The 12,898-nt window shown below is 51.3% G+C and overlaps 2 protein-coding genes across 9 annotated transcripts; both read left to right on the plus strand.

The window, feature by feature from the left end:
• The first annotated feature begins 509 nt into the window (after nucleotides 1-509).
• On the plus strand, nucleotides 510-8,722 carry F12 (coagulation factor XII). Of its 8 annotated transcripts, none has more exons than XM_044947761.1 (15): nucleotides 510-623; nucleotides 990-1,047; nucleotides 4,163-4,262; nucleotides 5,065-5,135; nucleotides 5,420-5,530; nucleotides 5,653-5,784; nucleotides 5,934-6,038; nucleotides 6,198-6,369; nucleotides 6,444-6,655; nucleotides 6,754-6,973; nucleotides 7,226-7,362; nucleotides 7,437-7,607; nucleotides 7,774-7,886; nucleotides 8,159-8,304; nucleotides 8,396-8,722. In XM_044947761.1, exons 1-15 carry the CDS (start codon nucleotides 567-569, stop codon nucleotides 8,463-8,465), a joined length of 1,875 nt encoding a protein of 624 aa, XP_044803696.1. In that variant the 5' UTR covers nucleotides 510-566; the 3' UTR covers nucleotides 8,466-8,722. The 8 variants fall into 8 exon arrangements, with proteins under 8 accessions (XP_044803696.1, XP_025148705.1, XP_044803698.1 ...); XM_025292920.2 differs by having other exon boundaries at nucleotides 514-623; nucleotides 6,471-6,655; XM_044947763.1 differs by having other exon boundaries at nucleotides 515-623; nucleotides 7,458-7,607.
• A 3,170-nt stretch (nucleotides 8,723-11,892) lies between these two features.
• On the plus strand, nucleotides 11,893-12,715 carry PFN3 (profilin 3). Its single transcript, XM_006042913.3, has one exon. The coding sequence runs from the start codon at nucleotides 12,261-12,263 to the stop codon at nucleotides 12,672-12,674; it is 414 nt and encodes a 137-aa protein (XP_006042975.1). The 5' UTR covers nucleotides 11,893-12,260; the 3' UTR covers nucleotides 12,675-12,715.
• The last annotated feature ends 183 nt before the right edge of the window (nucleotides 12,716-12,898 follow it).

Below are 12,898 nucleotides of genomic sequence, written 5' to 3' on the forward strand. Positions count from 1 at the left end.
CCAGAGATTTGTGAACTAACTATGGGTATTATTTTAATCTGCAAAGTTTGTGGTTAATTTTAGACAGCAATAGAAAATGAATACACTTCCCCATTGGAGAAGGAAATGGCAACCCACTCCAGTATTCTTGCCTGGGATATCCCATGGACAGGGGAACCTGGTGGGCTACAGTCCATGGGGTTGCAAAAGAGTCGAACATGACTTAGCAACTAAACAACAAGATACTTCCCCATGGACTCTCAGATTCCCAAAGTAGGGAGCTTCTCTTGGATTTCCTTACCCTCCTCATCCCCAGTAGGACCGGAAATGAGGCAACCCCTCTTCCTGCTTCCAGTTCTACTATCTGGGAAAGATGGGGGGAGCCCCACTTCTTTTTATTCTACTCCTGCCCACCAGCTCCCAGCTTTCCCATCCTTAGGGGTTCATCAAGGAAACTCTGCTTGACTTTCCATAAACAGCCTAAAAGGGCAGCTCAGCCAACCTCTGCTCCCCAGGCCTCAGGGACCTTTGACCAGTTCTATTGATCTGGACTCCTGGTCAAGTGGTTGGACCAACAGACAGACACCATGAGGGCTCTGCTGCTCCTGGGGGCCCTGCTGGTGAGCCTGGAGTCAACGGTTTCGGTGAGGACTGTGGGAACCAGGAGGGTTATACTGGGATGGCCCTGGTGGGTCCCTATCACAGCTTTGGCCTCTGACCATGACCTTTTGGCACAGGAGATTGGAAGTCCTATTTGGAAAGATGAGGCAATCCCATAAGGCCCAAGTAGAGGAGAGAGAGAATAGACAGACTTGTGGCTATGAGGACGTGGCCTGCATTTCTGGGGGAGAGGGAAACTGAGGAGACAACAGGAGGAGTAAAGAGAAGGCCGGGCCTTTGGAGGAAATCTCTGCATTTCAGGGCTGTGAGAGGAAGCTGGGGACTAGCATGGGACGGGAGCAGGCAATGACTTTCTGGCAAAATTCCCTGTCTTCTTCTCTCCCCCATAGACTCCACCTTGGAAACGCCCCAAGAAGCATAAGCTCACAGAGAGTGAGCACACAGTGGGTAAGTAGCCTGGGACCACCTCCAGAGAGAGCCTTGGACAGGGATGAGTCATGGGAGGGTGTGCAGATTGTTAGTCTCTGGCCCTTGGAGTGGGAGGGAGGATCCTGGGCAGTCTTCACTCTTACCCCCGGAGTTGTCTGGCTGGCATTCAGACCTGGGTGCCTGCTATGTGTCGGGTCTTGTGCAAGTGGGTGTTGCAGATCCAGAGTGATAGTGAGCTGTGTGCTCCCTGAGGGCAGGTTGGGGCTGTATCTGAGTGCCTGGCCCAGCACCTGCTCTTCTTCCTCAGCTTCCCAGGCCTGTCTCATCCTTTCCTCTTCTTGATGTATCTCACAGGCATCAGGCATGCCACACAAAGGCCAGGGCCCTTGACGGGCAAGAAAGGATTGAGAGCAGGGCTTTAGAGCCCAAATGCTTCTGAATCTCAGCCTCATCACTCATGGGCTGGGTGGCTCTGGGTCAGTGACTTGACTTCTCCAAGCTTAAATTTCCCCACCTGTAAAACCAGGCTGGTAATGGTAAAACTCTTAAGGTTGCTGAGAAGGAGAAATGAGTCATTTATCCTGGTGAGACATTCAGCCCACGTTTTGGTGCATGGTAAATGCTTAAAATATATTGACTTTTATTATCAAGTTTCCTTTTAGATGAGGGATATCTGCCGTCTCCCCCTAGCTCCCTATTGTCTTTATTCTTCTAGACACTAAATATTTACCTAGAGTTGCAAACTAGAGCTTGCTCTGGTAAGCCTGGCCTGGTGGGATGAGACAGCCCCTCAGCATGGCCCTGAGGCCCAGCCCAGCCAACCCTGACTACCTCATCTCCTCTCTTCAGCACTTCACACCCAGCCAAATAGCTCTCCTTCCTCTAGCCTGACCCAACCTAGCTGCTCTGTCCTTGCCTAATCACCAACTTAAGGTCCTCCATTCCATTTGGGCTTCCCTTGTGGCTCAGCTGGTAAAGAATCTACCTGCAATGTGGGAGATCTGGGTTCAATCCCTGAGTTGGGAAGATCCCCTGGAGAAGGGAAAGCCTACCCATTCCAGTATTCTGGCATGGAGAATTCCATAGACTATACAGTTGAAAAGGATTGGACACGACTGAGCGATTTTCACTTACTTTTTTTCCCATTCCATTTGCATCTTAAAGGTCTATCTCAGATGCTTCTCCCTCTTTCTTTACTATCCTGTCCATGATTTGGCCCTCAGCACAAGTGCCACTATGCCTCTAACAACAAAATATGAGCTAATGTATATCAAACACAGACTATGTGCCAGACTCTCAGTGTTTTACAGACACAATATCATTTAAGTTTCACAACACTCCTTTGAAGTATATACAGTCAGTTCTCATTATTCCTAGCAGTCGTATTCTATAAAGTCACCATGAACACTGAATTAGCAAAAACCGCGCCGTTACTCCTAGAGGAAATATGGGGTTAGGTTCCTGTGAGTTCTGGTTACATTTTCATCGCCATCAATATATAACCTTGCCTTATGTGTGATTTTGTTTAAAGACACTTTCCTTAATAGATGTTGTTGATTCATTGATATTGAACTCATGGCCAGCGGCACTATTAGCTCACACCTGGATGAAGCTTACTTAGTCTGAAAATGTGCTCTATAATATACATCACAGCCCTCTTGGACCACACTCCAGCACTCTACTTGGCAGCCATTTTCAAGCAAAATCACTTACCAAAAGCACAAAATTTGAAAATGTGGCACTAAATAGAGTGTGAAAAAGGACACTTGTTTACAGTAGGAGCTGAACAAGAAGCAGAGCATCACTTCATTTGACCTTAGCTGGGAATGTGCACTACGGGCGACTCTAATTTTTCACCACTCTGTGCGTGTCTACAAATGATCGTGAAAGCACCTTGAGTATTGGTTTGAGGTCACAGATAAATTTTAGCAAGACGTGCAGATAAGCAAACACAGAATCTGAATAATGAAGCTCAATTGTACTATTTTTTAAAAACTATGATAGCAATATTTTTACTGTAAAAACTACAGAAGTTACAGAAATAGAAGAGAAGGAAAAGTTACCCACAATCCATTATCTTCCAAAAACCACTTTTAGAAATTTTGGAGATATCCTTCTAGATTTATTTTTTTATGCATATGTAAAAATACTTGTAAAAAAATAGGACATGCTGCTTTTTACTTACTTTATTTAAAATTGTGAATATCTTTCTGTGCAAATAGACCTGTATCATTATTATTTTTTTTGTATTGTGGTAAAATACACATAACATAAAATACTCTACCTCAACCATTTATTTACTTATCTGGCTGCACTGGGTCTTTGTTGAGGCACACTGGGGCCTCCCTAGTTGCAGAACTTATGATCTAGAGCACAGGTTCAGTAGTTGCAGCACTCAGGGCTTAATTGCTCCACAGCTTGTGGGATCTTGATCTTAGTTCCCTGATTGGGGATCAAACCCATATCCCCTGCATTGGAAGGTGGACTCCTAACCACTAGATCACTAGGGAAGTCCCTACCTCAACCATTTTTAAGTCCATTTCAGTGGTATTAAGTATGATAATACTGTTGTGCAGTCCTTACCACTATCCATCTACAATTCTTTTCATCTTGCAAAACCTAAACCCTTCATCTTTATTATGTATTATTTTTGCCATTTTAGAGATGAGGCAAGTAAGGCTCAGAATGGTTAAGTAACTTCAACATTCAGCAAGTATTTATTAAGTGCCTGTTTTATGGCAAGCAGTCTTCTAGGCCTGGGGTCTGCAGACTTGTCCAAAGTCACCCAGTTAGTAATTGGTGGAGTCAAGAGTCCACTCCAGCTGCCAGACTCCAGAACCCAACTCTTAAGCAGGGTGTGGTCTTGAAGGTAGGGCTTCCCAGGTGGCACTAGTGGTAAAGAACCCGCTTGCCAATACAGGAGACATAAGAGACACGGGTTCAATCCCTGGATCCTCTGGAGAAGGGCATGGCATCCCACTCCAGTATTCCTGCCTGGATAATCCCCATAGCATGCACGCATGGTCTTGAAGGTCTTTTCAAAGGTCTATCCTTTTTCCATCCAGACTGTGAGGGTGGTTCCTGGTCAGTGGGGGCACGGGGAAAGGCATTAAAGAGTGTGTTATCCCTGCAGTTCTCACTGTCACCGGGGAACCCTGCCACTTCCCCTTCCAGTACCACCGGCAGCTGTATCATAAATGCATCCACAGAGGCCGGCCAGGCCCCCGACCTTGGTAAGACTACCCAGGAAGGGTTGGAGCAGGGGTCTTCTGTGGACTCTGCCCACCCTTCTGTCCAGGGAACCCTGCTTGAAGAGAGGGGATTGTGATATGGGAGGTGAGCGTAGCCCCCTGGGCAAAGCGATTCAGTTATATATATATATATATATATATATATACACACACATACATACATACATACATGGGCTGCCCAAGTGGATTAGCTGGTTAGGAATCTGCCTGCAATGCGGGAGCCTGGGTTCGATCCTTGGGTTGGGAAGATCCCCTGGAGAAGGGAAAGGCTACCCACTCCAGTATTCCAGTATTCTGGCCTGGAGAATACATATGTGTGTGCATGTGTGTGTGTGTGTGTGTGTGTGTGTGTGTGTTATTATAAGACATTGAAAACAATTACTTGTGTTATACAGTAAATCCTTGTTGCTTATCTATTTCATGTATAGTAGTTTCTCTCCATTAATCTCATATTCCTAATTAGCCCCTCCCTTTCCACTTTGGTAACTATAAGTTTGTTTTCTATGTCTGTGAGTCTGTTTCTATTTTGTATATAGATTCACTTGTATTATTGTTTAGATTCCACATATAAGTGATATCATATAATATTTATCTTTATCTGACTTACTTCACTTAGTATACTAATTCCCTAGATCCATCCATGTTGCTGCAAATGGCAATATTTTATTCTTTTGTTATGGCTGAGTAATATTCCATTGTGTATGTACCACCTCTTCTTCAACCACTCATCTGTTGATGGGCACTTGGGTCACTTCCACATCTTAAGCTTTCTCTCTTTCTACAGGTGTGCTACTACCCCCAACTTTGAGAAGGACCAACGATGGGCATACTGCCTGGAGCCCAAGAAAGTGAAAGGTGCCATACAACCTTTGGAGTGACCCAGGGCCCTCTCCCCACCCCTACCTCCTCTCCTGGGTATCATCAGACCCAAAATACATGGGATTCTGGGCCCACCTATCTCCCTCTTCCCCAGAGGGAGAAGTTCTAAGAGTGGGTAGCCTCATTTTGCAGGTGGGTAAACTAAGGCTTGGAAACTTGGAGGGCCAAAGTCAAAAGACAAGCACGTTTGGGTAGGGACTTGGCCCCCCTCTGTCTGACTCAGGCTCCCTGCTCTTTCTCCCTCTGTGTCCATCTCTCAGACCACTGCAGCAAACACAATCCCTGCCAGAAGGGAGGGACCTGTGTGAACATGCCAGATGGCCCACGCTGCATCTGTGCAGATCACTTCACTGGGAAGCACTGCCAGAAAGGTGAGGAGATGCTGAGGCCAGGGATGGGGGCACTGGGAAACAGGGGCAGCCTCAGACCCACTGAAGAAGTCCTGTGGATTCCCGGAGACTTGGCATGGTCCCTCTTCTCCTTTTGTCCCCAGAGAAGTGCTTTGAGCCCCAGTTTTTCCGGTTCTTCCATGAGAATGAAATATGGCATAGGCTTGAGCCAGCAGGTGTGGTCAAGTGCCAGTGCAAGGGTCCGAATGCCCAATGCAAGCCACTGGCCAGCCAGGGTGAGTAGACTGGTGGGGAGCTGGGCAGGGACCAGAGTGGAAGGTGAGGAAGAAAGGCTGGCGGGAGGCCAGGTGGTGTGCCAGTGTAAGAGGGAGCTCTCTGGGCCGTCTTTGGGCCTAGGGGTGACTCAGAGTGCTCCTTCTCCCAGTCTGCCGCACCAACCCGTGTCTCAACGGGGGCAGCTGCCTGCAGGCGGAGGGCCATCGCCTGTGCCGTTGCCCCCCTAGCTTCGCCGGACGTTTATGCGATGTAGGTGAGTTAAGGTCTCTAAGAAGCAGAAGCCCCACCCCCACGTGGGAAGGACTTGCAGAGAGGGAGGAGGGGTTGTGGCGCCGTGGGTAAGAGGGCGGCTGGGGGCGGAGGACAGGGACCAAATCATCACCTAGCGGCGGGGGGCCTCCTCTCTCTGCAGACCTCAAGGCGAGTTGCTACGAAGACCGCGACCGCGGACTCAGCTACCGCGGCGTGGCCGGGACTACGCTGTCCGGCGCACCCTGTCAGTCGTGGGCCTCCGAGGCCACCTACTGGAATGTGACCGCAGAGCAAGTGCTGAACTGGGGACTGGGCGACCATGCCTTCTGCCGGTGCGCGCGTGGGACGCGGCTGGAAGTCCCCTTCCGCTCCAGGGCCCTTCTAGGGCTTCTCACGTTCAAAATAGCGCCTCCACCCCACCTCGTGGTTACAGGAACCCCGACAACGACACCCGCCCGTGGTGCTTCATTTGGAAAGGCGACCGACTGAGCTGGAATTACTGTCGCCTGGCACCGTGCCAGGCCGCAGCTGGGCACGAGCACGTCCCCTTGCCTTCGCCATCGGCTTTGCAGAAACCTGAGTCCACGACCCAGACCCCGCTTCCATCCCGGACTTCAGGTAGTTGGGAAGGGTCGAGGGTAGAGGGCGTAGGACGAGCTATATTCCAACCGATAGACAGTGGGTCTCCAGGTCCTCAGCCTGGGCTCCTCCCACAGGCTGGTGCTCGCCGACTCCTCTGGCCAGCGGAGGCCCCGGGGGCTGTGGACAGCGGCTCCGCAAATGGCTGTCCTCGCTGAACCGCGTCGTCGGAGGACTGGTGGCGCTCCCCGGGGCGCACCCCTACATCGCCGCGCTGTACTGGGGCCAACAATTCTGCGCCGGCAGCCTCATCGCCCCCTGTTGGGTGCTGACTGCGGCTCACTGTCTGCAGAACCGGCGAGTGTCCTCGAGCTCAGCTCCCAGCCCGGGACCCCCCCTAGCGCCTCTCTCCTCTGCGCTCAGCTTCCTCGCAACACCTGAACTCGTGCCCTACCTCTCTGCGTCCCCGCCCACCTTTGCCCCCTTCTCCCTTTCAGAGCTTCCCAGGAGGAAGCCGAAACCTATTTGGGGGGTTCGGAAGAAGGGGGCTCCCGCAGGATGCCAGTGGCCCGCTCTGAGCGCGCTTCCTTTTCCCGATCCTGGCCCCAGACCCGCGCCGAAGGAGCTGACCGTGGTGCTCGGCCAGGACCGCCACAACCAGAGCTGTGAGCAGTGCCAGACGCTGGCAGTGCGGGACTACCGCCTGCACGAGGCCTTCTCGCCCATCACCTACCAGCACGACCTGGGTGCGTGGAGGAGCCCCCGCGGGGATCTGGGGAAAGGGTGGACAGGGCTCGAAGTCCGGGCGTCCTGGTCTTAGGCTTCTCCCCGCCCGGGTTAGCTCTGGTGCGCCTGCAGGAGAGCGCGGACGGCTGCTGCGCGCACCCGTCGCCTTTCGTTCAGCCAGTGTGCCTGCCGAGTACCGCCGCCCGCCCCGCCGAATCCGAAGCCGCAGTCTGCGAGGTGGCCGGCTGGGGTCACCAGTTCGAGGGTAGGCAGAACGGTTGGAAGCGGGAAGGAGGCTTCTGGCCACCGGGGTAGGCAAGAGAAGCCTGTAGGTGGGCAGGTGGGGCCGATCTGGTGGGTTGTGGGGACGCGCAGGGCCCCTGCCTCTGCAGTCTGCTTCTCCAACAGCTTGAAATTCACTGTTGGGGAAGGGGGGGTCCCCAGAACTCCTGTGGCGAAGCAGGAGAGCCTCATGTTCTCTGGATTCCCTCTGGGCACTGGGCTGCAAGGGCTACTAGAACGCTGGCCCGCGATGGAGCCGCAGGTGGGTTGGATGGGGAGCAAGGTTTTGAGCCACTGGATGGGAAGTGGGGGTGGGGTTCAGAACCAGAAGTTTCTCCTGGTTCATTCACATCACAGCTCCTTTCTGCCTTCCTGTCTGAGATAGGTGTTAAAGGCAATTCATTCCCTCCTGGGCTTGCTGCGAGGGAGACAGGAGATTATAGCGGGTTTGAAAGAGCCTGGTAAAGCCAGGTCCCTGTCCTGGGCGTCAAGCGGACCCTGAGGGGGTGTGAGGAAGGTGCTCTCGGTTCGCAGGTGGGGAATATTCCAGCTTCCTGCAGGAGGCTCAGGTGCCACTCATCGACCCGGAGCGCTGCTCCGCCCCCGACGTGCACGGAGCAGCCTTTACCCGCGGCATGCTCTGCGCTGGCTTCCTCGAGGGCGGCACCGACGCATGCCAGGTGAGCCTGGGGCCCCGCTTGGCGCCCTTCCCCAACCCAGTCAAGGGCGGACTCCCAGCCAAGGACCCTGAGCCACGTGTCCCCAATCCAGGGTGACTCCGGAGGCCCTCTGGTGTGTGAGGATGAGACCCCTGAGCGCCAGCTCATCCTGCGAGGCATAGTCAGCTGGGGCTCAGGTTGCGGCAACCGCCTCAAGCCGGGTGTGTACACCGACGTGGCCAACTACCTAGCCTGGATTCGGGAGCACACCGCTTCCTGACGGCCCGGCTGCTTTCCCTTCTGAACAGTTCTGGAATGGAAGCGTGGCTGACGGGGGATTATGGATAGCAAGGATTGTTTTCCATTCCCCACAGCGCTGCCAGCCCGGGGCCAGGCATGGCATAGGCACTCAATAAAGTGCTTTTGAAGCTGCTTGAAAGGTTCAGCTCTTCAAGGTCCTGTTGGGAAATGCCAAGACAGTATGTGCCGTGTGCTTAGTCGCTCAGTTGTGTCCAACTCTTTTGCAACTCCATGGACTGTAGCCTGTCAGGCTCCTCTGTCCTTGGAGATTCTCCAGGCAAGAATACTGGAGTGGGTTGCCATGCCCTCCCCCAGGATATTTTCCCAACCCAGGGATCGAACCCAGGGCTCCTGCATTGCAGGCAGATTCTTTACCCTAAATAGTATACTGGTACTCAACTTCTTCAGACCCAGAGAACAGAATCTATTGAGATCTGATGCAATATTTAAATTCATGTCCAGCTGATATTTACTAAGCCACACTATGTACCAAACCAGTGTGAAGTGATTCCACGAGTATGAAACTAATATTTTAAGTTTACAGAACAGGAGTTCTCAACCTCGACTGTACATCAAATCACCTTGGGGAGCTTTTTGAACGTATGCCCAATATCCACCTCAGGTCAACTAAATCAATATTTCTAGGGATGCAGGTGGGTGGCAGGATGTTTTTAAAACTCCCCAGGTGATTATATCAGCAGTGGAGGTTGAGAACCATTGTTAGAGGTGCTTAACATTAGGGACTTCCCTAGCAGTCCTGTGGTTGAGACTCCATGCTTCCAATACAGGGGGTGCATTCCCTGGTGGGGGAACTAAGATCCTACATGCCACTACCAAAAGATTAAAAACAACAAAAAAAGTACTCAACATTAAAACCATGGTGTGGGCTCTTAAGGCTGCTGGCTTGGAAGCCTTTTGCTGCTGCTGCTGCTGCTAAGTCCCTTCCGTCGTGTCCGACTCTGTGTGACCCCATAGACGGAAACCCACCAGGCTCCCCCATCCCTGGGATTCTCCAGGCAAGAACACTGGAGTGGGTTACCATTTCCTTCTCCAATGCATGAAAGTGAAAAGTGAAAGGGAAGTCGCTCAGTCGTGTCCTACTCTTAGCGACCCCATGGACTGCAGCCTACAAGGCTCTGCCATCCATGGGGTTTTCCAGACAAGAGTAGTGGAGTGGGGTGCCATTGCCTTCTCCGTGGAAGCCCCTTACCCCTGCCCTAATTCTCACTAGGGCAGTGGATCTTGAAGTGTGGCTCCTGGACTGTCAGCAGGGAACTTGTTAGACACGCATTTTCTCTGGCTACATCCCACAGTACAGGATGAGAGAAACTCTGAGTTGGGACCCAGCAATGTATTTAACAGCTTTCCAGGAGATTCTGATACTCCTCATGTCTGAGAACCACATTCTGAGGGTTGAATGGTTATCAGGCCTGAGGTGTCTGGCTGTCCAGACAGGGCACCTTTCTTTTGTTTTTAAACTCATGTATGCTGTCTGGGGAGGCCTTACAAATAGCTGTGAAAAGAAGAGAAGTGAAAAGCAAAGGAGAAAAGGAAAGATATAAGCATCTGAATGCAGAGTTCCAAAGAATAGCAAGAAGAGATAAGAAAGCCTTCCTCAGCGATCAATGCAAAGAGATAGAGGAAAACAACAGAATGGGAAAGACAAGAGATCTCTTCAAGAAAATTAGAGATACCAAGGGAACACTTCATGCAAAGATGGGCTCGATAAAGGACAGAAATGGTATGGACCTAACAGAAGCAGAAGATATTAAGAAGAGGTGGCAAGAATACACAGAAGAACTGTACAAAAAAGATCTTCATGACCCAGATAATCACAATGGTGTGATCACTGACCTAGAGCCAGACATCCTGGAATGTGAAGTCAAGTGGGCCTTAGAAAGCATCACTATGAACAAAGCTAGTGGAGGTGATGGAATTCCAGTTGAGCTCTTTCAAATCCTGAAAGATGATGCTGTGAAAGTGCTGCACTCAATATGCCAGCAAATTTGGAAAACTCAGCAGTGGCTGAGAAAGGTCAGTTTTCATTCCAATCCCAAAGAAAGGCAATGCCAAAGAATGCTCAAACTACCGCACAGTTGGGCTCATCTCACACGCTAGTAAAGTAATGCTCAAAATTCTCCAAGCCAGGCTTCAGCAATACATGAACCGTGAACTTCCTGATGTACAAGCTGGTTTTAGAAAAGACAGAGGAACCAGAGATCAAATTGCCAACATCCGCTGGATCATGGAAAAAGCAAGAGAGTTCCAGAAAAGCATCTATTTCTGCTTTATTGACTATGCCAAAGCCTTTGACTGTGTGGATCACAATAAACTGTGGAAAATTCTGAAAGAGATGGGAATACAGACCACCTGACCTGCCTCTTGAGAAATCTGTATGCAGGTCAGGAAGCAACAGTTAGAACTGGACATGGAACAACAGACTGGTTCCAAATAGGAAAAGGAGTACGTCGGGGCTGTATATTGTCACCCTGCTTATTTAACTTATATGCAGAGTACATCATGAGAAATGCTGGACTGGAAGAAACACAAGCTGGAATCAAGATTGCCGGGAGAAATATCAATAACCTCAGATATGCAGATGACACCACCCTTATGGCAGAAAGTGAAGAGGAACTCAAAAGCCTCTTGATGAAAGTGAAAGTGGAGAGTAAAAAAGTTGGCTTAAAGCTCAACGTTCAGAAAACGAAGATCATGGCATCCAGTCCCATCACTTCATGGGAAATAGATGGGGAAACAGTGGAAACAGTGTCAGACTTCATTTTTTGGGCTCCAAAATCACTGCAGATGGTGACTGCAGCCATGAAATTAAAAGACGCTTACTCCTTGGAAGGAAAGTTATGACCAACCTAGATAGCATATTCAAAAGCAGAGACATTACTTTGCCAACAAAGGTCCATCTAGTTAAGGCTATGGTTTTCCTGTGGTCATGTATGGATGTGAGAGTTGGACTGTCAAGAAGGCTGAGCGCCGAAGAATTGATGCTTTTGAACTGTGGTGTTGGAGAACTCTTGAGAGTCCCTTGGACTGCAAGAAGATCCAACCAGTCCATTCTGAAGGAGATCAGCCCTGGGATTTCTTTGGAAGGAATGATGCTAAAGCTGCAACTCCAGTACTTTGGCCACCTCATGCGAAGAGTTGACTCATTGGAAAAGACACTGATGCTGGGAGGGATTGGGGGCAGGAGAAGAAGGGGACGACAAGGATGAAATGGCTGGATGGCATCACTGAGTCGATGGACGTGAGTCTGAGTGAACTCCGGGAGTTGGTGACAGACAGGGAGGCCTGGCGTGCTGCGATTCATGGGGTCGCAGAGTCGGACAGGACTGAGCGACTGAACTGAACTGAACTGATGCTGTGCCTGATGGACCATTTAAGTAAGAGCTTTGTTTTCGTTGTTGTTGTTGTTTTAGAGTTAGTTTGACTGCTGTGCAATTCCCTCCTTCAGGCCAACTTTAAAACCGCCTCGGGCGATAGGTACAACAGCGGCCTCACCGCCACCCTATTCTCCAGCGTAGGCAACCCCTATGTGACGTCACGGTTACCTCAACGTCATAACCACGCCCCTGAATACGTCATAGTGTCCTGGGCATCGTAGGCACATGGCGCAGCTGGACAACCCTGGAAAGTGCGAAGCGAGGGGCGCACTCTGAGCCGGAATGGGTGACTGGAAAGGTTACATCAGTGCAGTGCTTCGGGACCAGCGCATCGACGACGTGGCCATCGTGGGCCACTCGGACAATCGCTGCGTGTGGGCCTCGAGGCCTGGGGGCCTGCTGGCGGCCATCTCACCGCAGGAGGTGGGTGTGCTCACCGGGCCAGACCGGAGCACCTTCCTGCAGGCCGGGCTGTGCGTGGCAGGCCGCCGTTGCTGCGTCATCCGAGACCACCTGCTGGCTGAGGGTGATGGAGTGCTGGACGCGCGCACCAAGGGTCTGGATGGGCGCGCCATCTGCGTGGGCCACACGCCTCGGGCGCTCCTCGTGCTCATGGGCCGGCGGGGCGTGCATGGGGGCATTCTCAACAAGACGATGCACGAGCTGATCCATGGGCTGCGCTCGCAGGGCACCTAGCAGGACAGCCAGCCAATCCAGAATAAAGTCTGACCTGGGCATGGCAGACTCACACTTGAGTTGTGAGGGGGAGTCGGGGGAATTGCCGATGAGGAAGGTACTTTACTAGATCCTTGCGGAAGGGTGCCTGGTGAGATTGGTATGAGTCCAGAGGCTTCCCAGTCTCCTAGGCTCTATCTCAGGACCTCCCGTGGGTGCCCTGCCTCTGCACTAACTCCCTAGGC

Source organism: Bubalus bubalis, chromosome 9 (genome assembly GCF_019923935.1).
Source record: "Bubalus bubalis isolate 160015118507 breed Murrah chromosome 9, NDDB_SH_1, whole genome shotgun sequence".
Taxonomy (NCBI): Eukaryota; Metazoa; Chordata; class Mammalia; order Artiodactyla; family Bovidae; genus Bubalus; species Bubalus bubalis.

What these genes read in the sequence shown, in the direction of transcription:
- F12 (XM_044947761.1), top strand. Translation starts at nt 567, where the DNA reads ATGAGGGCTCTGCTGCTCCTGGGGGCCCTGCTGGTGAGCCTGGAGTCA. An exon ending in AGAGAGTGAGCACACAGTGG is followed by an intron (nt 1,048 to 4,162) that starts GTAAGTAGCCTG and finishes TTATCCCTGCAG; the next exon opens with TTCTCACTGTCACCGGGGAA. An exon ending in GCTTCCATCCCGGACTTCAG is followed by an intron (nt 6,656 to 6,753) that starts GTAGTTGGGAAG and finishes CTCCTCCCACAG; the next exon opens with GCTGGTGCTCGCCGACTCCT.
- PFN3 (XM_006042913.3), top strand. Translation starts at nt 12,261, where the DNA reads ATGGGTGACTGGAAAGGTTACATCAGTGCAGTGCTTCGGGACCAGCGC.